General features: G+C 44.8%; 1 protein-coding gene across 1 annotated transcript in view; it reads right to left on the bottom strand.

Annotated features, from left to right (window-relative positions):
- Positions 1 to 24829, bottom strand: part of TMEFF2 (transmembrane protein with EGF like and two follistatin like domains 2) — a 132552-nt gene extending 107723 nt beyond the window's left edge. The window contains exons 1-4 of the mRNA XM_059820420.1: positions 24652 to 24829; positions 23122 to 23231; positions 16940 to 17069; positions 14113 to 14139 (exon numbers count right to left, since the gene is read on the bottom strand). Coding sequence (XP_059676403.1) covers positions 14113 to 14139; positions 16940 to 17069; positions 23122 to 23231; positions 24652 to 24829 — 445 coding nt within the window. The remainder of the gene's footprint in view (positions 1 to 14112; positions 14140 to 16939; positions 17070 to 23121; positions 23232 to 24651) is intronic.
- Between the last annotated feature and the right edge of the window lie 619 nt (positions 24830 to 25448).

Below are 25448 nucleotides of genomic sequence, written 5' to 3'. Positions count from 1 at the left end.
CACTAAATGTTTCCAGACAATAACAATGCAACCATAGTAAGGGGGAAGAGCTTTCCCCTCTCACTACTGGTCCTTTCTTCTGTGCTTCAGTGTATTCCTTCACTGCCTCTCTTGGACATATCCCACACGTGCCCCTGAACAGCATTCCCCAAGGCTGCTCACCAGGCCAGGGTGCTCTGTGATGTCTTCTCCCTCTCTTCGTTACATACATGATCATGAGAGTATGCTTACTTTTGTCTCCATGAGATGATGGCACCTTAATCACAATTTATCCTCATGGGAGGTAACGAAGATGAGGGTTGCTGGAACTTTCAGCATGTTTGTAAGTTCAGCTGAGACATCAAGCTGAACCAGTCTAACCCCTTATGAATGACACTAAAAGTGACACCAAGTCCTAAAAAACACGAAGAATTTTCATTGCCTGCCCCACTCCGAGACACTGCCATTTGACAAGTGTCATGGCTAAATGACTTCTCTGTGCCATTAATTTAAGATTGTGCAGGGATTTACACAGTGACATTTGTATCATACGTGCTAGCACTTACTACCGCTGTTCAAGTAGCTGGGCACTAATTTAACCTGACCTTAGCAACTTGTGCAATCTGACAGCTCCCCATGCTGTTCACCTGCTGTCAGATCAGAGTCTGCTGAGGATCTTATGTTCCCTCTACATACCTTCAAATTAATAGCATATCATCAGTTAGTTCTACAATGCCATTAAACACAGAAACAGCAGAGATGACATTCTGAGGCCTTGGTCTTGAAGTCACAGCACTTTTACGGGAAGGGAGAAAATGTGAATTATGTGCCTCACCATCTGTATGTGTCTCCTACGACAAACAGGGGTGCATATTCCTAATTACAGATTGCACAAGTAATCTCTTCTAGAAAGAAGAGACTTCTGAAAATTCTCATGAAACAGGGTGAAAAGATTGTGCCACCATTTTTCCTGTCCATAGCAGCAAGTAAAGCAAAATCTTTCCTTCCTATGAATTAAGTTGAAAGGAATGAAGCAGGAAGACCTAAAGACGAACACAGGAAAATATGCTGAAGTAACCTGGTGAATTTCCAGGCTACTATGTGTAGACGCTTCTTCCCATTTGTTTATCAACTTAGAACCTTCTTGTGCTCTATGTTTATAATTTCTTTTAAATAACTACAATGTTCTAGAAAATTACTTCAGATATTCTTTCCAATACATAAGTTACTGATAGATTTTCTCAGCATTACTTCCAAATTAAGGGTACTTTTTTGTCCGCTCTGGCTTGAGACTGTAACAAAGTGTAGATTATTCTCAATCTAGGTGACCTCTGTAAAACAGGCTTAGCTTAACACAACTGCCTGACTGCCCAGTGAAATTAAGAGGATCTCTTTTAACCAATAAATGTTGTAGCACAGCAGTGGAGATAGAAGGAAGGTACTTAAATCTCAGGTAGAGGGTAGATGGACACAAAGAAAACATAGAAAAATCCTGTTGAAGACTGCCCAACACTATCTCATGCCTGTTGAAACTGCTGTTTTCAAGTAGTAAGAATGAATGTCTTAAAAACGAAGCCTTTCACTTCATATGTACTATTGTCAATTCAAAAATGGCTCATGGTATTGTTTTCAAATAAAAAAAGAATCCAAGAAAATCCTCCTGAACAATATAAGGAAGATTTCAGCCCCAAAGCACCTGTCATCCAGCTAAAGACATCCAGAAAAGAGTACCTTACAGCAGAGGAACTAGAGCACACTGCGGCTTTCCAACCCGAATCCGTAAGTAACACTAACGGGTTCAGGTACAGATTTACTCTACTGGTTAGAAGAGTTCCTCTCCATGTAAAATGCTCTCTTTTTGAAAAGAAAAAAAACATTATTGCTGCTGCCTATAGATACTGCTTAGGCATTTGCCACCCTCACCCTTAGGAGAATGCTGAAGCGTTGAGACGGAGGGCCTGAGATTTGATCCACACCACAGGATACAGCCTGATAGAGTACACCATGTGAAGGGCAAAGGAAAAGGCAAAGGAAATACCCAGGGGCGTGTTCCCAGGGCCCGCAGCACAGGCAAGATGGGAGCTCCCCCCGCTGACACCGGGAGGGCTACCTGGCCCAGCCACCGCCACTGGGGCAGGAGGGGAAAAACCCCAGGACAGAGCCAGAAGGAGCTCCAACAGCAAGGATGGAGCCAAGCTGGGCACGGCCCTGGCACCTCAGATCTCACGGTTTGACCTCCTAACTCGCTGAGTGCCCTCAGCTCCTTTCAGGAAACATACAGGGCCGGAAAACAGCTATGGGCAGTACCTGGGGGAGCTGGGTCAGGAGCTGGGATGGCAAAGGTGCCTGGGCATGGCATCAGCTGGCCTTCTCACTGCTCTCGTCTAGGTAGAAGCTCCCTGCCCAATTCCCACACACAGATGGCTCATGTGATTCATTGCCAGCACAGATACTCAGGTGCAACACCACCAATCCTGGTGTATCAGGTCACAGGAAGAGAGATGGGACACCAAGGAGTGGGGCTACGGCCGCACTGAAGCTCCTCGCAGAAATGGGGCAGGGGAACCTGCTCTTACTTCATGATGCCCCATGCTACAGGGCCGAGTGGCCAGCTAAGAGGGGACAACACTGCTGTGCCAGCATGGGAAACGCATGCCACGCTGTAGGGAGCTGGAAGTAGGAGCCAGGTGACAGCCCCTTATACTCACCATGGGAAAGCTCACAGTTTGGCAAATACTCAAATCCCGTAAGTCTCAGGGATTTTTACACAAGGGCAGGCGAGTGCTCTGCACATTGCTAGCAAAAGCCTTCAGAGAGCCAAGGAAGAAAGAAAAGACTAACAAAAAACTTCTAAAAATATTTGAGGAAACCTGTGCCAAAATCTTCTTATCCATGACTAAGCATGAGAACTAAATTGCTGCTGCTGTAGAGAGGGTGCTCCTCGCTGGTCATGGTCTAAAAGCACTGATGCAGCAATAAGCACAGTTTAATTGCAGAGAAGCTTACGTATTAATAGCAGAATTTTTGGTCAGAAACATGTGAAAGCCTGTAGGCTTTGGAGCAGTAAAATAGAATTGGGGCCTTATGGTGGCAGAACAAAGTCTGCTGAAGAGTGTTGTATTTTCTGCCTTTGATAGGGACTTTCCAGAGCTGTCAGCTGAGCTGCAGAATTAGAAACCTGACATTGCAGCAGTCAGTTTTTAGATTTCAAGCTGTTCAAATGACTTGTCTCCAGGGAGGAATATCTAGCACACAGGAATCAATAGTGAAACAGGTGAAGATGCCAGTGTACAGGGGCAGCCACCCCAACACCATGCCCCAGCCAGCCAGGCAAATCTACTGAAAAGGATGCGTGGGAGAGGATGACGGAAAAACTTGCTCCCTCTTTGAATGAGTACGAGAGAGATGCTATAGACTATTCACTGTATTTGTGAGATTGCAGCTTGATTATATTTGATTCCACATTACAGATTGATCTTCCATACTCCCTCAGTTCACACTATGCCAGTGCTCCAAGCCACTTGCTGAAGAGATTATAAAAGAGCCTATTTTATCATATCTTCACCTCTGAATGCATTACAAGTGACATCGCTTAATTTTAGCCAATCTGAACAGCTAATTAGATGTAAACAGATTGAAAAATTGTACACACAGGACAACTCATTTTTCAAAAGGCCACTAATCTAAACAAACCTGAGTCCATCAATTTACTTCAACATTTGTCTAAATGAATTACAGCATAGACTTGTCCTGCACTGGCTTTGTGATTCATATAACTGGCTCCCTCCTCTTTTGATGAAAATCTCAGGCACTCTACAAAAGAATAAGTTACTTGTTTATCAAGACTCTATCTTCATCAAAGATGAAGATGCCTCTCAGTCTGAGCCTAGTGGACAACATATACGAGCCAAAGGAATTACAGCCTACTCTGGTACCTTCTCTCTCACCTCCCAAACCCATCACATACACTAATACATCAAAGCCTGGGAAGCTCTTTGTAATAACAGACAAAAATCAAATTATATTTAATCACGAGCAATATGGGTTCCAACTTCAGAGATCTTTGGGTGCAATCCTCCCCTCTGCTCTTGCCCCCTTACGCCAGGAGAAAAGGGAAGGAAAAGGATCCTGGACAGATCCTCCAGAGAGAGCTAGTGATCCTCCTCCTCCTCCTCAGGACTCCCTCCAAGCACCAGCTGGGGGCAGACCTGTAATTACACCAGGAATCAGAGCAGCACTACAGGACAGAAAGAAGCCCAAAGGGGCCTATCATGACTTGGATAAGATTCGGAGCTGCTGAAGTTATCCAGTGCCAGACAACATAAAGAAGTCTTAGGATGAAATGCAGTGTAGTGTGGCCTATTTTTAAACACAGAGCAATTAGCAGAGAATTATGTATGAGGTTTTCCACTTGCTACTAAAGCCCGCATCTCTTCCATTACCTGCATATGTAAATGTACGCAATGAGATGGGAGAGGGCAGAGAGAAAAACACTTGTGTGGATTTTGAAACGGACAAACATATCCATATAATCAAACCCTTTCAGGACTGCTTAACACAGAAATCTTGCTGAACAGAATAGGCTAAACTCAGCCTATTTCATGTGTAAACTAATTTATGGTACCTAGAATTAAGGATCCACTGAGCTTCTGTTGTGACCTCCCACATGACAGAGGCCCCAGACTTTCAAATTCATCCTTGTTTGAGTAGAGCAATCTAGACGTCCAAGTGTCAAAACCTCAAGTGATGCAGAATCCTACACAACTTTTAATCACTTACTTCTATGTGCTATTGCCTTAATTTACAAACATGCATCTAAACTTTACTCTGAGTTTGTCTAGCTTTAATTGCCAGCCTGCATCTCATTAGACCTTTGTCAGCATAAAGAGCCCTGCTGCTCATTTGTGTTCCCCACGCTGGTACTTACTGATCATGACCTATGCACCCCTTTCCCTTCCCTTGACAAAGCTAGGGGCATCAAAGCTTTCACGGCAAAGCTTGTGTGCCAGCCACTGCCCTTGGCTGTGCACAGCCTTCTCCCCTGCTCCTCAGTACCTTTGGAGCTGCAGGCACCACCTCCGCTAAAGGTGGAGGTAATTTGACATCCTTACCCCTGCTGAAGAGTCTGCTTCTTAAATATACCAGGATAACAGTAGCCCTTTGGCCCATTTTTTTTGCAGAGGACTCTCACAACAAGCCCGCTAACTATCAAGGCTCCAGCTTTCTTTGTAGCATCACTGTTTCCAGGAGCGTTTCCCCACCTCTCTCCTCTGGTTTCCCATCTTTCTTCTATGGTTCTGGCTTTATGTTTGGCCACATCAGAAGTCCTGCTCTTGCACCAGTGTACCTAGTAAATCAGTTTGGGTTGCATCAGTGAACTGTTCATTTCTCACTTCCCCACTTACATCTGCTGAGAACTTGATCAATGAGGAAAGTATGTGCCCCCCTAGGTCACTGGTAAAATAAACAAATAAATAAATAGCAGAAGGCTGATCCCTGTGCTGTCCATCTAATAATGCTAAATCCACTTATATTTACATTGTGAAAGGCAGTTTTTACTCCACTGATTGTGTACCACGTTAATTTTGCACGATTCTTGTTCCTTAATCATAGTGTCATGTAGTGACATGCCAAATACTTCCCTGACATCCACACACACTACATCAATATTGTTGTCTTTATCAAGCAAACTTGTAACTTCATAAATAACATTTCAATTAGTTGACAAAATCTATTACATCAGCCCATATTGCTCAGCATTAGTTCTCATTTATTTCTTTATTAAGCAGGTCTGGGTCTGCATGTCCTGCTTTACTTCAATCAATGTCAGATTGACAGGCCTATAAATATCTGGATTTTTTTCCCCTACCCTTTTTAATACCCACACACCTACATTCTGTCAGACCTTTAGAACTTTCCCATGTTGTCAGACTTATTGAAAACCAACATTAAAGTCTCTTAACTAGCTCTCTTTAAACTTCTGCCTGCAAGATACTTGGAGCTGCCGAGGTAAAAAGGGTCCTGCTTCAGTAGCTGCTTTTTTAACAGGTTTAAGTAGTCACCATCATTATCTAACTCCCATGCAGCTAGAACAAATGAGATCAAGAAGTCCAAGACATTAAAAAAATTATGTGAAATATCGCAGAAGAGTTCTGACCTCTTCTTCCCCGAATCATGATATTTTCAAAATGCAATCTGGAGTTCTCCCTATTGTTGAGCATTTTGGGCTTCTGTTCAAGTATTCTCCTGAGCAACAAGGACTAAAAACATTTTATGTGTTTGTTTTAAATGAAAAAATAAGCATCTTCTATAACACTGTTCAAAAACCTGGGCTGAAAGACTTGTGGCAATATCTTAAGAACTGGTAGCACTGTACCGTAAAATTTTAACTTGTCTGGATTTGATTATGAATTGTTCGGAATTCTTGGGCTTGCACCACACTCGTTAAACTTGTCCTGTATGTGCATTTACATAAAGTAGGTGGCAATCTCCAGCTTGCTAACTTTCTGGGAATCAGTCATGCCCTTCCTGAAGATAAACTCCCACTTACTTCAAAGACAGCAGGCAAAATTTCTGGGTTTATTTCCCAATCTCTGAAAGGAAAGAAAGCCTCTTAGACAAAAGGGAATTTAAACACCCAGTGCAGAATATATTAAATTTGCCAGATGCAGCTGAGGTCTGAAAAGTAAGAGTTAAAGAAAAGCGAGTACATGAACCTTGAGAGAGACTTGGCAGTTTTCATCCCATTTGTTCTTTTTAAGATCTCATGAGAGGATCTAACAAAATCCTATGTCACGCCAAAAACAGTTCAAAGCAAGCGCATAGTGAATCAGCTTCTTCAATCACGAAAGCACAGAATATATAACCAAGAGATGCACAAGGATCTGAAGAAGTTCTAGTCACTCCAAGACTGCCTCAGGCCCCACTCGTGCAAGACATCCACATTCAGAAGAAAACTTTAAATTCAATGACATTTAAGCATATGATAAAAATTAAGCATGTGCTTGAATGCATGCTCTTACCCCATGAAGTAAGGTGTTCATAGTAAGCCTGATAGAGCCATTTGAAAACTTGAGAAGCATTTTTCTTCCCTGTGGAAGAACTCCCTGCATAGGAAAGCAAAATGGTGGGTGTGCTGGTTTTGGCTGGGGTAGAGTTAATTTTCTTTACAGTATCTAGCACAGGGCTGTGTTTTGGATTTGTGCTGGAAACAGTGTTGGTAATTCAGGGATGTTTTCATTATTGCTGGGCAGTGTTTACACAGAGTCAGGGCCTTTTCTGCTCCTCACTCCACCCCACCAGGGAGTAGGCTGGGGGTGCACAAGAAGTTGGGAGGGGACACAGCTGGGACAGCTGACCCCAACAGACCGAAGGGATATTCCATACCGTATGATGTCATGCTCAGCAATAAACTAGGGGGAAGGTTGGCTGGGGGGCTGCAGCTCAAGGACTGGCTGGGCATCAGTCAGTTGGTGGTGAGCAATTGTTTTCATCTGCATCGCTTGTCTTTCTTGGGTTTTATTTCTCTCTCTTTGTCATTTTCCTTTTCATTACAATTTATTAGCTCCCCCCCCCCAATTATTGAACTGTTCTTATCTCAACCCACGAGTTTTCTCACTTTTACCCTTCCAATTCTCTTCCCTCCATCCTGCTGGGCGGGAGTGAGCAAGTGGCTGTGTGGTGCTTAGCTGCCGGCTGGGGTTAAACCATGACAGTGGGCTAGATTTGCCTCTCACTACCATCACAGCTAATCTCCAGTGACTGCACAGTTGTCACAGGAAAAATTAATCCAGGTTTACAGAGATGTAGCAGACAAATCTAGTCCACTACGTCTCTCTCTTGCTGTGTTTACAAGAACAGACCAATAAATGAGTATTTGTGATCGGATGCCCCCTTTTTAATCTGTTTGCTAGAGTATCACAGGATTTGTTTGCTGGTTTGATGACTTAGTTATTTGTGGATTTACAGATTGCACATGATTAGACAGCATATTTTGGATTTTTTTTTGCTCCATTTTGATGTGGACAGGCAATTTTGACTTTTAAAGCAAAACCAGAGCATCTTCAGTACTTTTTTGATGTAGTGAGCATCTTCCATTCTTCCATTCACAGTCTCCTCGTGTAGCTCTGAACTACTTAAAAGAAGTGCTAAAAACCATAAAAGACTGGATAATTTAGGAAAGAGGCTATAAATGGACGTCATTCCTACTTCTCACCTACAAAAGTCTGTGGATCTTTATGGCATCTTCTGTTCATTTTCTTGACTCATCTAGTCAACAAAAACACAGGAACTTCATCCTTTTCTAATTTTTAAAGGCCACAAAGAGACATTAACTGCCTTTTCCCGACCTAACTCATATATAGGTCAGATGTGCACCAGCCCTGAACTAGAAGTCATGTAATCATGTTAGGACAGTGAAGAGCCTGAGCTAATAAACCCAGCCTTTCAAAGAGCTTATTGGTTTGGGCTCAGTGCCATGCTGAGGTTAACAAGGTAAAAACCTGTTTAACAAAGGAGACGTATATTTGACCATCCACAGTCAGGTCAATCATTGAAGATTTAAACATTCCCTCCAGAGGTATTTACCCAGGCAGTGCACGTTGCTTAGTTGATTCTGTACCTTCTGATGCTGCTTTAAATTATACCTCCCCAATGAAATTAGAGTAGAAGAAGTTTTCCTATTGCCTTATTGCAGTTGATGATAGCATGTGGGGTCAGCAGATATTGTAAATTCACGTGAGAGAAGCCTCTATCACCCATTACACCCAGGCAAAGAAAGGACAGGATCTGTAGCTCAAAATATGAATTCCCTGTCTTTCAGAGGTTAAACTAGAATATTCCCAGTATTTCAGCATATATTGAGAATATGTGTTTACGTGTGTGTTTAATCAGCATTGCATTTTATACACTGCTTCATTCAAACCAATATACACTCCAGGTTTCATGGTGTATTTTGGCTCAAGTGTTATTGCTAGGACAGTGTTTACAGCAATATTCGTTGTGTTCTGCATAGCCCTGCCCATCAATCAACCTTGTAATAAAGCAGAAAGGGAAATTGGTGGAAAAGCAGCAGAGCTGCTGAATTCAAGTTAGTCATACAAAACCAGCATGGAGACAAGTACAAATGCAATTGGGTCAAAATAGCTGTTTGCCTGTTGATTAAAGAAAAAAAGATACACGTGCTGTATTACAGTTTGCCTTAAAAAAATAATTTAGGCTTCAAAGTGTTAATATTTTCCTCCCTATTTTCTCTGGGTTAGTGTTTCAAGATGACTGCTGCTCCATACGGATTTATAATATGTACATGTTTACTCACACATCTCTAAGCCAACAGCAAAGGCAGAGCAGAATTCCAAATCTATCATTAAATCTACATGTTGGCCCCTACAAAGAGCTGCAGGACTTCAATTTTTCTGGATAAGACTGAAGGGATAAACCAAAAGAACAAACAAACAAAAAAGACATTCTCATCCTTAAAATACACACACAAAAAGAGAGACAGAGGGGGAAAAAGAGAGAGAGAGAGACAGAGGGGGAAAAAGAGAGAGAGAGACAGAGGGGGAAAAAGAGAGAGAGAGACAGAGGGGGAAAAAGAGAGAGAGAGACAGAGGGGGAAAAGAAAGATGGCTTGTAAGGCTGTTGATTTCCAGGTGTGTCTAACAGTGGCAAATTAGGAATAACTTTAAGAACAGTATACTCTCCAATTCTTTCTGGATTACATATGGGTCTGCTGACAAACAGTGTGGTTCAAAAGATACAGCACTAGTTTGGCTCTGAAGTGGCATGTGTTATTCCCAATTCAGCTGCTGAATTGTGAGGCAACTTCCAGCCTTCACCCAACTTGGATATCCAGACTCTGCTTCACAGATTTTATTCTCTCCCTCACTGTGAAGAAGTGCCTCACAGTATCAGGGTATACCACACTGGAGTCCTAATCTTGTAATTAGTGCCTCTAGATGCTACTGTAAAATAAATGGTGATGATGATATTGATGAATTATGACTTGTTTTTTCATTCTGTTTTAGTCTAGATCATAAAGAATTAATATAAAAATCAAACTAGGATAAGATCTGTGTACCCAGGGGCCCCATACAATTCCCACTGAAGTCAGTAGGACTTGAAGGGAAATTGAATGAGGCTCTGAAACTAATTCAATGTAGGTGCTTATGCACTGTCATGCTGGGGATCACAGAAACACCTAGTGCCATAGTCACTCACAGTAAATCCATTGGACTATGAATACAAGCTAATCAACAGAGCTAAGAATACAGATAATGCAGGGAGGGGAAAGAAGTGTTCAACGTAAAAAAGAAACCAAGGAGATATGTTCTTAGCACATTAAGAGCTGTAATGAAATACTGCATCTTGAGTTTGTCGCTGTTTGAAGGAAGCTAGGAAACGAGCAAGAATTCATTATGAAGCTGCTCAAGACCAAAACATGAATCATTGGGTTCTAAAAAAACCCAGTTGTCTAGAGAACAGCGTAGATGAAAATGAATGGAATCTCTTTAAATTACTCTCTGTATAAACTCTTTCACATTCATTCTTTCTGCCATTGATTAGTATCTTTCTGGGATATGGGTTTTTAAATAATTCCACACCATACTCCCAGCTTCTGCAATCAAAACACAGACATGGCTCTTGATTCTGCATTTTTAGTTTTCATTTACAAGGAAAAATGTCTTCTGCAGTAAGAAACTTGAACACCTACTGTTCTTACCCATTTATGTGATATCGCCAAAAGTGTAGGCTGAAGGCTCAGTAATCAAATGAAATTAAGATTCCCCCAGCACTTTACAAGTAAGGGGGCTTTCGTACGCTATTGCTGCATAAAGGATTAAATCACCTCTGGAAAGACCTCAAGATCATTAAAGTGCTAAGAAGCTGGGACGTCTCTGATCCCAGCATCCCTGACAGTAAAGCAGAAACCCCCAAATCCTAAATAATAAATTGAGAAGACTTCCCTGCAAACCCAGGTAGGAATGTGCAGAAGGGAAACATGGCAGGCAAAACACGGCCTCTGGCTATACTGTTCCTGCTCCATGCAATTTCCTGAGAAAACAAGGCTTGTGTGACCACACAGTGTGTTTGTGTACATCTGTCCATTGCCCCAACCCCTTTCCAGCAACTTCTAAAGCATCAACCACTTGGCAGTGTTAGGTTTACGGTTGGACTCGATGATCTTAAGGGTCTTTTCCAACCTAAATAATTCTATGATTCTATAAATTCACTTGACAAGAGATCCATTGAGGGAGCAGCAGTGCTGAAAGCTGAACTGCTATCAGTCATGGGGGAAACCACCTCAGAGCAAGAAACCTGCTATGTTCCAAGAACCAGAAAAACTTGATGTCCTCTACTAGTTTGCAATTTGAGTTAATTCCCTATTAGATGTATACCTTATCAGACCAAAGAAATCCAACCATGAGATACAACTCTGTTGAAAAGCTGGTTCCCTCATCTCACAGCTTGTGGAATGATATACAAAAGCCCTAAGGGAACCAATGGGAATAACACAGAGGGACTCCTGTAAGAAGCAACATCTTTTTCTACCTACAAGTGCTGAGAGGCAGATTCCTGCTGCTAAGGACAAGTCCTTAGCAATTCAGACTGAAGGGTCAGCCCTTATAGGTGCTTTCAAGTAGAAGTCCATCCACTCTTTGTCTTTTTCACCAGTGACTCTTAAACCACACCCAAGAGGCATTGCTCAGCCTGCCCATGCCCACAGCAGACCCCCAGGGCTCCCAGCCTGCATCTCCCCGGCTGCAAGGAACCTCCAAAGACAGACCACAACAGTCACACAAACCTGAACCTTGCCAGAAAGTCTGCCAGCTCTGAAAAACACAACATGTATAGATGCAACATAGAGCAAACAGCAATGCCGAAGTGTTGCGCTACCCTGTGTCCTGTCGGCACTCCATCAGCAGCAAGAAATGGGGCAAATCAGCAAGAGAATGGCTGTTCCTAAGGGCTCCCAGCATCCAAGATATCTCAGGTACCTCGCTGCAGACATAACCAGCACCTCTGACACCAACAGCTTCAGGCAGAGGTACGGCTAGCTGGGAGGGTCCCTATAGCTTGCAAAAAAAAAGAAAAAAAAATATGCTGCAGTTTGCTAACCAAGACTGTTTGAAGAAGCATAAGAAAGGAAAACTTTCGTAAAAACAGAAGGCACAGAAGATTGCCTAAGACCTCTAGCTTCTCATAGAAAAACATCCCACTCATGATTGTTGAAGTGGATTTTACAAGACTTACTGTGATGACATCCAAAATTTATTACAGCTTTTACAACAAGACCGTGTCTAGTAAAGAGTGATGTAGTGACAACATTTACTTGGCTGGATTTAGCTTCTTAGGGCACATAAATATACTTTTGTACTTTAAGAACAGCCATAGCTGCCTACTAAATCTTGAATAATACAAGGCAGCTTTGTAGACCTTTAAACACATGAACCAACTTGGTTCTGTCTTCTTCACAAATCCGCTTCCTTACGATCTGCCCAGTCAGTCCCTAAGGTCCTGTTCTGCTCATCTTTTGTCAACCTTAGCTTTTAAAGTGAAACTGTTTGGAAATCAGGCTTTTAAATTCCTGTGCTTTTTGAGTATGGAATTCATTACTTTTAGAAAGTGGCCAAGTTTGTTTCCCAACCTCCCCAGTTATAAAACAAACTAGAAATCTTATCTGTTTTCCTTGGTACATACATGACAAATTTTGCGCAGCTTCATTTGAAAACTGATTTATTGACCATATGCATGAAAACCCTATCATAAATAAAAATTAAATTGTAGATTTCTGTTAAGTACTGAGTAAGGAATTTCTTTGGTGTAACAGTTCAAAAAGACAATTTCAAAGGACAATAGAGTAAAATAGGAAGAGCTGAACAAAACTTTTTAAAATGAACAGCAATATTTTAGGTTGTGGGTTTTAGGGAGCCAGATTTGAACCATGTTGAAGTGCCCTGACTTCCAGAAAGCAGCCCGAGTCCAATATTGGAAAATTAGGTCCCTTGCAAGTCCCTCATGCTCATGTTGTTGACCACTTCACAGGTAAAAATAATACTTTACCTACACACTGTGATCTCTCATATACTGCTTATCAAAACTACACGAGGACTAGGTGATATTTTGCCAAATAAGGGGACTGTATTTGAAAAACCTGAATCTAGCCAGAACCAGCCATAAAACTGGTTAAGACCTGCTGTCTGTGTCTTATGCAGAAAGCTGGCTCAGCTCCTGGAGGCTGCCCCAGCCAGAGGAGTCCAGCAGCCTCCCAGCCTGATGCTGACCTTACCCTGCCCCTGCCATGGGGCTCCTAGAGCTTAGTCAGGGGGCTTGGGCAGAAATGAGGGTCACTCTTAAGGACAACCTTCCATAGCCACCCAAACTAGCTCTGGCCCTCCCAGCCCCCAGAGAAGCCTGACCCACCAGGCAAGTAGCTCCCAAAAGTCACATTTCCTGCCCCGAAGCAGGGCACTACCCAGACCCAACAATTACAGTTCCAAGAAGGATCAGTCACAAACCCTAGGGACAGTGTTAACCAAGCAAACCCATAAATGACTGCACCTAAGAAATAAAAAAAACAACCCCCAACTTAAGTGCAAGTTTGCCTACAATTTACAGTATCCCCTGTATGCAGCAAAGGGTTTGGACCACTTCCACGTGGATTTTTGCTGCTGCTGTTCTTATAAAAACACATTGTTCTTTCCCCGTGACATTTCTTCATATCTTTGAAAGAATGCTCTCTGTTACCACAAAATGTTTGGCTTGAATCCTCCAGTGAGGAGGAGCCAAGGCTTTGGCTCATGTTTTAAAAACAAAAGAAATATTACTCTAAACATAAAACAAATGAGTGCAACTGTAACAGTAGATGGAGATAGAGCTCCTAGCACAACCTATGAATAATTCCAAGTCCTATTAGAAGTAACAGCTTTCTGAATTTCCCTAGAAAACAGCATGTCATTATTAGGTTCCAGCTTGACTAAAATGCAAAATACCACTTTTTTCAGAGAAAAAGCTAGACGAAAGACAATACATAGTGTAACAACTAAACTGCAAAGCATAGCCACTTACAATCTGAAATTGTGAAAGACAATGTGTGTACACATAAGCACAGAGATATTAAAAGATGGCTCTTACCTCCGTCCCCAGATCCTGAGCCAGCATCTGAGAAAAGAACAGAAAGAAATTTATATTCATGTGCTACAGTATGTCCTGTAAGCATGCAAAGCAAGAATGTTCGGTTAAGCTTATTACAGTGTACCTTACGTTTGATGTCATCCCTGGGTAAATTACAGAGATCTAATCTGAACATAGTTTGCTCAAGCCATCTTTCTCATGTCTCAACTCTTTTTCTTTAAAGCCTCTACATCAGACTAAAATAACGTAAGCCCCGGAGTGCTGCAATGTCCTCGTAAGCCTCTGCCTCATTTTGTTGTACTGAGCCTGATAAAGCTTTGTTCTCAACAGTTGTGCAAAGTTACTTCACTCAGCCACTACTAAACCCTCAAAAGAGAATTTTTTAAACTCATTTGTTTGAGGCCAGACCAATTGGAAAGTCATGTCATTATCTTTATAAAACAGTGACATCTCATCAGATCATAATTAGTTGGAATAAACCATTGAAATTATTATTAGTCAAAGTCTTTAGAGAAATGATTAAAATGCCATTTTTCTCGAGGTTTTTGCTGAGTTTTGAAGTTGAGTGCTTTAGTTTTCCTTTGCTCGATATTTTCTTGGCTGGAATGACGAGAGCCACAAATTTAGAAAGTGCAACATCACGAAATTGCCAAGCCCAGAGCTTCATTATGAAACTTTCTAAGCAAGCCAAAGCACAGAAATGCACACACGTGTAGGGTTACCAAAAATAATCCATAAGAGGAGTTACTTTTTCAGGGAAGAGAGGGAGGTTGTCATCCCATCCTCCCTCTTAGTGGGGGGGTTATCCATTTATCAGCATCAAGATTAATAGAAAGTTTGGAAAGGCTGCTTTGGGATCCAATTACCCTATGAACTGTTAGATCTACTTTACTGAGAACAAGGTCTGGCGGATCCGAACTGGCTTGTACACGCCATCATTGCTTAAAATTAAAAAAAGAAAAACCTTTATTTAATTAAACCTGTCACAAGAGTAGCTTAAAATGGTAGATTTACACAGCAAGACTGCATAGGACAGATGCAAAAGGGGGCTGGAAAAAAGAACAGAAAATGATGGTGTTTTCCCAGTGAACATCTCTTGCGTTTTCCTGATCTGATCTTCTGTTCTGATGCTCTTTCCCAAATGAGCTACTGAGGAAAGAAAGGTGTCTTCATTACAATCCACTCATGGCTCTGGGAAGCACTGCTTTTCCAGGTGTGCCAGGTCTCCCCAGCACAGGGAAATGAATGCCTGCTATCACCTGCCTCCCGCAATGAACTACCATATTCTCTGGCTCTTTGGAGGAAAAGGACCTCATGTCTCTCCTCCTGCCCCTACCCATTGACGCTCAGACCCCTGCGGGTCATGGCCAGGAGGGCTGCTCACTGCCGGACCTCCCAGCAACCCAGGTCTCAGCTGGGGGTCCTGTGTACCCTCTCTCTGCCCCATCCCAAGGAGAAAACCTGAGGTACACGGCTGCTCCCTTCTCCACTGAGCCTCCTCCTTGGGAGGAAGAAAAAGGCCAAATGATCAAGACTTCAGGAAGGCCCTTTTATTTTTGTTTTCCTTCTCTGTTTCTGAAATCCACGATGTGTTTCAGAAAGAATGCTCAACATGGCCATTGCCAGTAGGCAAGCAAGCTTAAGAAAAGATGTAGCAATGCACTAAAATTATCCTTTTAATCAAAAAGTTTGAATGAAAAATGACCAGTTGCTGTGCTGAGAGAATTTACTAAGCTGAACAAATCCTATGCCACAATAGGCTTTGTCAGCCTGAGCTCCGATTAATACCAATTTATAGACAAAAAAATTGCAGCATATGTTTTTTTCCTCTTGAAAATTGTCAGGTAACAGCTTCAGAGAAGAACAACATTTCCAGGGAAAGAAGTTCATTTTCTCTCAGGTGTATGAAACACAAAATTATGGCACTGCAAAAAGTTTGTCTAATGCACTTTTTATTGACTCCTCCATCCTCAGCCAAGAAAAAATTCTGCTTTAACTTTAAAGAACTCTCTCAAGAACAAAGACTTACTCCTCCTGCTCTTTTCAAGTTAACTTCACTGCCCACCTCTAACAGATACTGAGCACAAAAGAAAAACATCAAGAACTTCTGCACATAAGCAACTCAGTTCTCCTGACTGATTTTGCTCATTCACCTTTCTAGCTGTTTCACAAAAGCAGAGATACAAATAGCTTACGATGCTCAGAGTTAAGCAAAGATGTCTCAAATGCCAGTCAGTTTTCACATACGCTCTTTAATGAATTCTCCCAACAAGTCCAGAAAAAAATACTGTTGCACAGAGTTGTTTGTTAAGTACGTTTTGGGCCAAATCTTCAGCTGGTATAAACTGGCAGGGCTCATTACAACCAGTGGTCTGTTGAATCATACCAGCTGGGAATCTGGCCCTACATGCGTAAGGACAAACCTAAGAAACTGGATTGCAGGCAATAATGCTCCAGTTCTCTCTCTCCAGATTATGGAGAGGTTTGTGGTAATCCAGATGCCCATTTATCAGACATCTGCTCGTTTAATCTGCTTCCAGTTACTTGTTGTAACAGCTCAGAAATGTACGCAGCACGCAGGATGATCAGGAGCACAAGATACATATTAAAAAAAGAAATCAACTTCTGTGCTGCACTCTTCAAAACAGTGTCAAGGGTAGACTGTATCATAGACTGTGAGCCTATACTAAATTAGTTACTTAAAAGGGAAGGGTGGCGGCAACTTCTCATGCCTAAGACTGCAAAGAATTAACTTTTGCCATCCACGGGTTATTTTATTCAGGGGCATGGCAAGGTCCACAGGCAGCCTGGAGCGCGTTATACGTACCAGTCGCACAGGATCCTTCGGACACCAGGAGTATTTCGCTCTGCTGCTTGCAGGCAGCCTGTTTCAAGTAGCATTCATTCTGGTAGGTGTCGCCGTTGGAGCCGCACACGGGCACGTAGTCATTGTTACACTGATGGGAACGGACAGAGAGCAGCAGCGTCAGTCACACAAGCAGGGTGGCAGAGCATCCATTTGGGTGCCCCCACCCCACCCCCTCCCAGTATTAAACCCCTGGGAAAACGACAGAGAGAGGGAGACACTGACCTTCCTCTTCACCTTTACCAGGGGAGCGGGAGGGGGCATTTTTCAAAAGACAAAAGGCAGAGGAGCATAAACCAGACTTGAACAGGTTAGGGAAAAGATAATCTGAATGGGCAAAATGTTCAAGAAGTGCCCCCAGAGAGGCCTATCCCTGTGAGGGCATTCCCGGGGAAGAAATATGGGCAAGGTAAGCGGCTCCTCGCATCTGCAATAGCGGCTCATGTGTTTCCATTGGATGGCTACAGACAAATTGCAAGGAACAGGCTTGCTTTTCCCCTCCTCCTGCACAAACACACCCTCACTGCTACAGAGACAGTCGTTTCCACACACAGAAACGTCCGCCTGTGTGTGCATAACTCTCTCTGTTTAACTACTTAGCTATAATTAGAACGGATTGGACAGAGGGAAATTATTTCTGAGAGACCTATGATCAAAACCCATCCCTCTTTCTGCAGAGACATTTCTGTTCCCGGCGAGCTGCGGCCAGGATGCTCTGTGAAGGTCCAAGCTCTCCCCGTGGCGGCCAGCGGGCAGGAGCGGCAGCACCGCTGCGAGCTCAGCCAGCGGACAAAGAGCACAGAAGTTACTCGCACCACGCGCCCCTCCTTTGGCTCAAACTCCTGCTCAGCTCTGCAAACTACCTGCTTTGTTCCCTCTACCAGTGAAAGACAGCTTTGCCCTCTCTTGTTCATTTAAAAAAAAATAAATCCTTTTTATATTGAAAATTGGGCAACCTACCGGGTGCAGTTATCATAAGATAATCACACTCTGAGGCTTAGAAATACTTGGATGTACCCTGTACATGGTAATTATACCAGGGATATGATTATCTCATGATTACCGTACTCCTGGTACGCCTCATTGTTTAATTATAACAAATGGAATGATCACAATTATTATTTACAAATGCTCACCTCTGCTTAAATTCAAGTAAAAATTAAAAAGAAATCATACTTCCTATTTAGCTGTATTATGCCACAAAGTGTCTGAGGTGTGTTCGTTGGGCACAATGTAAAATGCAGAACTGAAATTCCAGGGATATAAACAACAAATATGCTTCAAAGTGAATGACTACAGAAGTGACTAACACAAACAATTGCATAGATTGCATTAATTGCAGGCCTCCACACAGAGCAGCTGCCAAGAAATTATTCATAGTTGGTCAGAGTGACATTTTGATTGGGCCAAATCAAATGACATTTTCCTTATGCATATTTTCTTAAATCTTCCCAAGCTGCTGCCCACCCCTAGTGCTCTCTTCCCTTGGAACAAGAAAGAAAACCAGCAGCCACAACAGTAGAAATCCTCTCCTCCTGCTCCTAATGAAGGGCTCCTCCATGCAGAGATCTTAAACAGTTGATTAAAAAGTGTTTCTACACTATTTTCACCATTATGTTCCATATCTGAGCAATACTTCAAGCAGAAAATGTCAACTTCATCCAGAAGTTCAACACCAATTGCTGGAGGCTGACCTGGAATACTTAACCAGGACAATTAACACAATCATGCAAATTTTTTAAAGCATGAAGGATCAAATCACGCTTGCTTTAGACATACTATCTGCTTGTCACCCATGGGACTTTTTGGGCCAAATTCTGCACGGATTGCTCTGGCAAAGTAGCTCAACAGGCTCTGGTATATGTAGAAACAATGTTGGACCCTGTTCCCAAGAAACACAGTGGCAAACTCTCTGCTGGTTTCGCCCAGAGCAAGAGACAATCTTTTACACTGACTCAGCTGCAAATCTGAAAGGCCAGGCGGCCCTACATGTACAGCGTACAGAGTAAAATCCTGATCCACAGAAACGAGCGGCAGAGCTGCTATGAGCTAGGCAGGAACTTCTTCCAAAGCTTGGCAATTTTAAAACACATTTGAGAGACACCAGCGCTCTGGGAAGGATTGACTCTCCTGGCAGAAGTTTCTCCATCTCTCCTGTGGCTCCTGCCACACTCAAGCTTGGCTTTGGCCAGCAGAGGTAGAGGGTAACTCCATGATGAGCACAGGTGATGCAGCCTTTTCTTTCTCAGACTGTGCTGGTCAAAGATGTATTTCTTCATCTGCTGCCCACTCTTCCCACCGCTGCCTTTGGACAACTGCCTTGTGGCAGGAGCCACAAGGAACAAAAGAAGTGAGATCTTCCAGATGGATCCTGTCCTGGCTTTGAGCTGGCTCTGAAAGCCACCCAGAAGCCGTAGAGGAAGTTACTCAGGAAAGAAAACAAGACTACCGATGAGAAGGTTGTGATGTTAGTCACCAGGTTACTCCTAACCCGCTAGAGCTAGACTCTTGTACTTGACCACACTGAATCCAGTACTCGCAGCTTTTCACCATCATAAAATACTTCTTGCTAGTAGTGGAGAATATTAGACGTTGACTGTCAGTTTCCTCAGTCTATCGACACATTTTTGGCATTAGTTTAGGACTCAATAGACCAAGCCCTAGATGTGGAAATGATTCTTCATCCCTCAAGTAAGGACTGAGGAAGGACTCAGGGAAATACATGTCAAAACTCCCACTAAACCCAGTAGCATAGTGCCATACTGTCCACTTGTCTCTTATCCATGCACGTTTTTAAAATACAGTTGTAGAGCAGGGAAATAGACGTATCCAATTCAGCCAAGTATCAGTCAAAGGCCGCTTTCCTCACCACTAACAGCCTCGAGTGCCCACTATCACAGCCAGGGACAAACCAGCGTTGCAAGCAGTGGGATCAGTGCTGGGCACTAGAAGCACAAGGTTTGTTTTCTAAAGAAAATGGTAACTTGCGTAACTCCTCCTGGTAACACTGTTAAAAGTTTGACCTCCTCCTACTCTCATGAATTAACTACTCTCAAAATGCTACCCATGTCTTGAACAAAGTACCACGAAAATATATTCCAGAAATACAATATAAGCTCCAAGTTGGCCAGGTGATGTTCCAGCTCCACAAACACTGACGCATGTGAGGGGTTCAACATGAATGAAAACAGGACTCCCTCCTCACATAAAAAACAGTGAATGTCCACAGTCTTGGTGACTAAAGAGAAAGACATGCAACATTGATGGAAATACCCCGGTATATTTTTGGATATGTTTATGAAGTCTAAGAGGGAAGAGAACCCAGGCTGCCAGACCTATGGCTTTGGGCAGACTGGGGTACAGTCTCCAACCACATGCCTGCTGGCACAGCTCTGCACCTTCTGGTGGACCCACTGAGTTTGCTCTGGGCAGGGAGGGAAGGGGTGGTCATTTCCCCTATGCTCAGACCCACTGCTGGAGCCAGCACTGGCCCAGTGCCTTCCCTCCCTGCTGGCACCAAGGTCTGGGCTTGCCCTGAGCAGGGGACAGGTCCGCGTTTACTGATCAGAGCGGGACGTGGTGTTTTCCAATGCAATACATGTCTAATCGTGAGGAGTCAGTGAATGGGCTACCATTTTGCAGTAGAGTACAAGAGAGCCAACCAACATGAATCCTTTTCTTAGCACATGCCTGCTGGGTCTCTAGGGATGGAAGCCTAACTCAGGTGTTCCAGAGCACTCTGATCACATTCACCCTTTCAAATAAAAATAAATTAATTTTAACTCTGCTTGGACAGACATGATGCACCTGTGATTCTGGGTTGAAAAAACCCAAACCAAGATTGCAGCAGCCCTGCTCCCCACTTCTGCCTCCCCCAGCCCCTCAAGACACAGGCTGGCCAGCCCAGGACTTTTCAACAGTACGGAGGCAAGATTAGCTTTCTGTCCTTGTCCATTCTCTCTAGCTGCAGTTAAAGCCCCTGGCAAATTCTGGAGAAAACATAAAAAGTAATTATAGTGATGAGGAGTCTGCTATTGATTTGCTCACCATCACCCCAGAGAGCTGTCACCGAAACAGGGGACCTGAATTCTGATGGAGGACCCCCTTGCTCATGACATAAATTACCTGGCCGGCTCCGCCTTACTCGGCCAGCCTTAGACACTACACTAGAAATTAATTTTCTACTCTGGTGGCATATCTTTTTGGCTTGTCACATTGTCCACTGATGTTACAAGAGAGGCTAACATCCCCCCAAGCTCTGCCTGTATCAAAGTGGAGGCGTTTGACTACAGAAGCCCCCGGCACCACACCACCCTTCGCAGCGCTGGCACAGGATCAGCCACAGGTAATTTGCCCTCCAAGGTCACAGTCAGCCCTGCGGCTCCACAGAGGGCCCAAATCAAGACAAAGAGCTCGGAGAGTTTGCAGGGCCTGATCCAAAGGCCACTGAAACCAAAGATTACTGCTGATTTCAACCCATTTCCTAGTGATCAGGCCCACAATTGCCCAACTCATTCTTTTGATCTCATTTACATATTCATATACCAATTATCTAATTTCCTTAAATCTGTTTCAACTGTCCCCTACAGAACTGCTCAACTCAGCATATACATAGCGTTCACCTCTCAAAGAGGATACCACACAGGCCAGAGAGGTTTACTTAGCTTCATTTACCCTGAATCACCAGGGACCAGCGTCCTGCCTTGGGAAAACTGCACTCCCAATGCCTTCTTTCCTGCCGATGGCAACATCTGAGTTTGCTCCTTCTAGGCTATAAGTCACTGCTTTATGCCAAACGGCAACACCAAACTGGGACCAAAGACAAGACCCAAGTGCTCTCTGTGGCTGCTCTAAGTTCCCAATGCTCATGGCACAACATCTGCCGTAGCTTACCACCAGGCAATGGGACAAGTCACAGACGTTTCACTGCATTACAGATTTTTCTTAGAAAGAGAAAACAGACCAACCCTTAAATCACTGCACGTGCTGAGCCAAGGCAAATGCTTACAACAGTATTCTCACATTGAATTTTTGATTGCATGCAAATTAGAAATGGAATAAAACAAAACAAACCCATGGTCACTCTCCCAACATGGGAAACACAAGCACTTCAGCAAACAACTGTCTTGTTCTTATTACAGAAAATTCCTTCTTTGTTTTAAATGAAGAAATTTACCACTTGGGTTTTTTCTCCAAAGACACATTTGGCTCTAGAAACATAAACGATACTTGTCGTGCTTCAAAGCGAATAGTCTATCAAAGCTCAATAATAAATTAATCATTACAGATGTGCGTGATCTTGAACTGTGCACTATTTGGCCTGCTTTACTGTAAACAGTCAAATCAGCATTACAAGTTCCACAACTTCACAGATCCACATTAAAATGCAAGAAACCACAGGGGCATAAAAGTACATACAACACGTGCTGGTACATGCTTAAAATTCCTTTAATTCGTTCAGTTTTTATTCAGGTCATTATGTAAAGCACAGCTGTTTTGTGAGTTGGCTAAAACATATTAAATGGAATCCTTCGTAATGAAATTGTCTGACTTTGAGAATGTCTGAGATTTAGATGTAGCTGCAAGAGGGAGAGAGAAGAAACAGAAGGAAAAACCCCTACTACTCAGTAAAAGCCCCCCTAAAACTATATAAAACCTAGAGGAAGTTCATGATTTTGGAACAGAGGGATTGCTCCTTAATCTGATCAGCTGGGCAGATAAACAGGCAGAAGCATTGTCACTACGCAGCCCTTCCTGAAAATATTGCATAAGCACATTACAGATCCATTTCTTTAACTAGATCAGAACTCCGAATACAATAAGCCATGATCTGTATCAGAAATGAATTTCGAAAGGACTCTAAATCCTTGTTAAAAGGGCAGAGACTGAAAACCAGAAATACACAACCTGAAACTGCAGACCCAAAGGGACATTTAAAGCCACAGCATCTGCATTTTCCCAGAGAAACTTACGTCTTCTTGACACCAGTTGGTTCTCCTGCCAGCTTTTATACATGCTGCCAGGTTTTCCCTCTAACTTCTCCGCACGTAGAAAAATAAATTGCCAAGTGATAGGTTATAAAGGGAGATCCTTGATTTGTATTCTCATTAGCGAATTAGAGAACAAAATATCAATCTTCTTACCTTGAACTGACAGACACAAGTCACACTGTCTCCAATCCTTAAACACTCCCCATCAAATTTACAGGTATTGGTGTCGCAGAGAAAGAGATCGTTTTCTCTGTCATCGTAACCTCAAATGTAAAGAGGAAAAAAAAAAGTCAGCTTTGGTCTAGCAAGAGGAACAATACAGTATGATTGCATTTTAATGCACACAGCACAATAACCTTGTTGATGAAATGATAGAGTCCAGATTTTCTTTTGTCCTTCCTGTCCTCAGTTTTCCACTTTTTCTCTTGTTTCTCCCTCGGTCTTTCTCTTAGTTCTTATTCCCCACTACCTCACGCACTTTTTTTCTATTTCACGGACTCCGTTTCCTCAAAAGTCACCCGGTTATTATATTATTTCATGGCTCTGGGTTGGAAATGTTATCAACTTATCCTCACCCGATTACAAATCTGTTGGACAAAAATCCAAATTGGAATTTCTCCAGCCCATGATGCAACAAAGCCCCCAATAATAAAGACAAACAGGCTGTGCATTTTCTGTGATGGTCTGCCTGATCCCAATGAAGATTGATCACCTCTAAGTTAAGCGGAGAAGTGCCCGGTTCCCCACAAGCCGCTGAGTGAACCTAGCTCTTTGCCTTCATTTTCTCCAGGAAAAAACCAACAGATCTGACTGAAGATTCAGTTCACGAATACAAGCATGAATTTCAGATTTCGCAAGCTGACTTCCCACTCCAACAGCGTGCAGCAAGATATTAAACAAAACAGCTATATCAGACTCCAAACCCATTAAGATCTAAATCCATTGTTTTTTTTTTAAAAAGACACGAGCACTCTTAACCCTATCGCTGCATGTTTAAAACGAAGACCTTACAGTGGAAATTCCCCCCCGATCTAACACACTATGTGCGATGCACGCAGTCCCCCAAATAACGCTCTTTCCCTTCGAAGGCTATTACAGTCTAATTTCAGAATTACTTGACATACCGGAGAAGGACCGGCTGCTGACCTACGTAGGAAACTCATTAGAAAGGTCAGCCCGACTTTAAGGAACAGGCGCCGGGTTCCCGGTGCCGCGGCGTCCATACCCCGATTTGCTCTCAGTTCGGCGCGCACGGAAACAGCCGCCCGCAGGATGCGCACACACGGCCCGTCTCCCGCCTCCCCGCTCCCCCTCTCCCGCAGCCACACGCCGAGTTGCCCCGTTTAAGCGCGGAGTTGCGCTCCGGCGGGGCCGGGGCGCCCTGCCGCGGGGAGCCGTGCCGCGGGGAGCCACCCGCAGCCGCGGCGCTGCGCACCGGCGGAGGGCGCGGCTGCCGCGCCCGGCCCCGCGGCGCGGGGGGCAGCGGGGCGCGCCCGGGGGGCTGCGGCCGCGCGGGGAACGGCGGCGAGCCCCGACGCCCGGGACTTTTTGCCACCTATATTCCCGTGTATTCAGCGGGACGCGGCATCGCCCTCTGAAGTTGCTTCCCCCGGGCTCGTCCGCGCAACTTTGAGCGCCCGGCGGGGCACGGCGGGGCTGGGCGCCGGGCGCTCCGGTGCTTACCGGAGCAGTTCCAGCCGGTGGGCGTCTGGCAGTCGCTTAAGGAGGTAGGGAAGGCCGCCAGCTTGTCGGGGCGGGCGAGGACGAGCAGCACGGCGGGCAGCAGCAGCCAGCAGCAGCAGTCGCAGAGCGTCCAGCCGCCGCCGCACTGCCGGGGCGGGGAGGGCTCCCAGGGCACCATGACTTCCTAACTCAACTCTCCGCCGGCGGCGTGCCCCCCGGGCGGCAGGGACGGGCGGCGGGGCCGCTGGGCATCCCGGGGCCCCGGCCGGCGGCAGCAGCGGGTCAGCGAGCGGCGGCCGAGCGCGGGCGCGACGCTGGGGCGAGCGGCGGAGCCCGGCGGGGCGGCGCGGGGGTGCGGGCGGCGGCGGGGCGGGGAGCGGCTGCCATAGGGGCCGGGCGGCGGGGAGCGGGGGGAGGGCGCGGAGGGGCCGCCGCCGCGCAGCCGCCGCCGCCGCCGCCTGCCCCGCTCTGCCGCCCGCATCCCTCTGCGCGGGGGAAGCAGCAGGTCCCGGCCCGCCGCGTCACGTGCCGCCGCCGCGCCGCCCCCATTGGCCGAGCGGGATGCGGGGCCCGGCGGGCGGGGCCGGCGGTGCTGCTGCGCCCCGCGGCAGCGCCCGGGGCAGGGCCGGGCCGCGCCGCCGCCGGGCGGGGCAGGAGAGGCGGCCGGGGTTGCCGCGCCCGCGCCCGGCACCCGCGGGCCCGGGGCGACCCCCGCGCCGCGCCGCTGGCTGCGGGCACCCCCGACGGGGCGGGGGCCGGGCAGCGCCGCGCCGCTCCCCTCCCTGCGCGCCCATACA

This window comes from Gavia stellata, chromosome 8 (genome assembly GCF_030936135.1).
Source record: "Gavia stellata isolate bGavSte3 chromosome 8, bGavSte3.hap2, whole genome shotgun sequence".
In the NCBI taxonomy this organism is placed as follows: Eukaryota; Metazoa; Chordata; class Aves; order Gaviiformes; family Gaviidae; genus Gavia; species Gavia stellata.
Note: the sequence above shows the minus strand (reverse complement) of the source record. Positions and strands in the feature narration are given on the sequence as shown.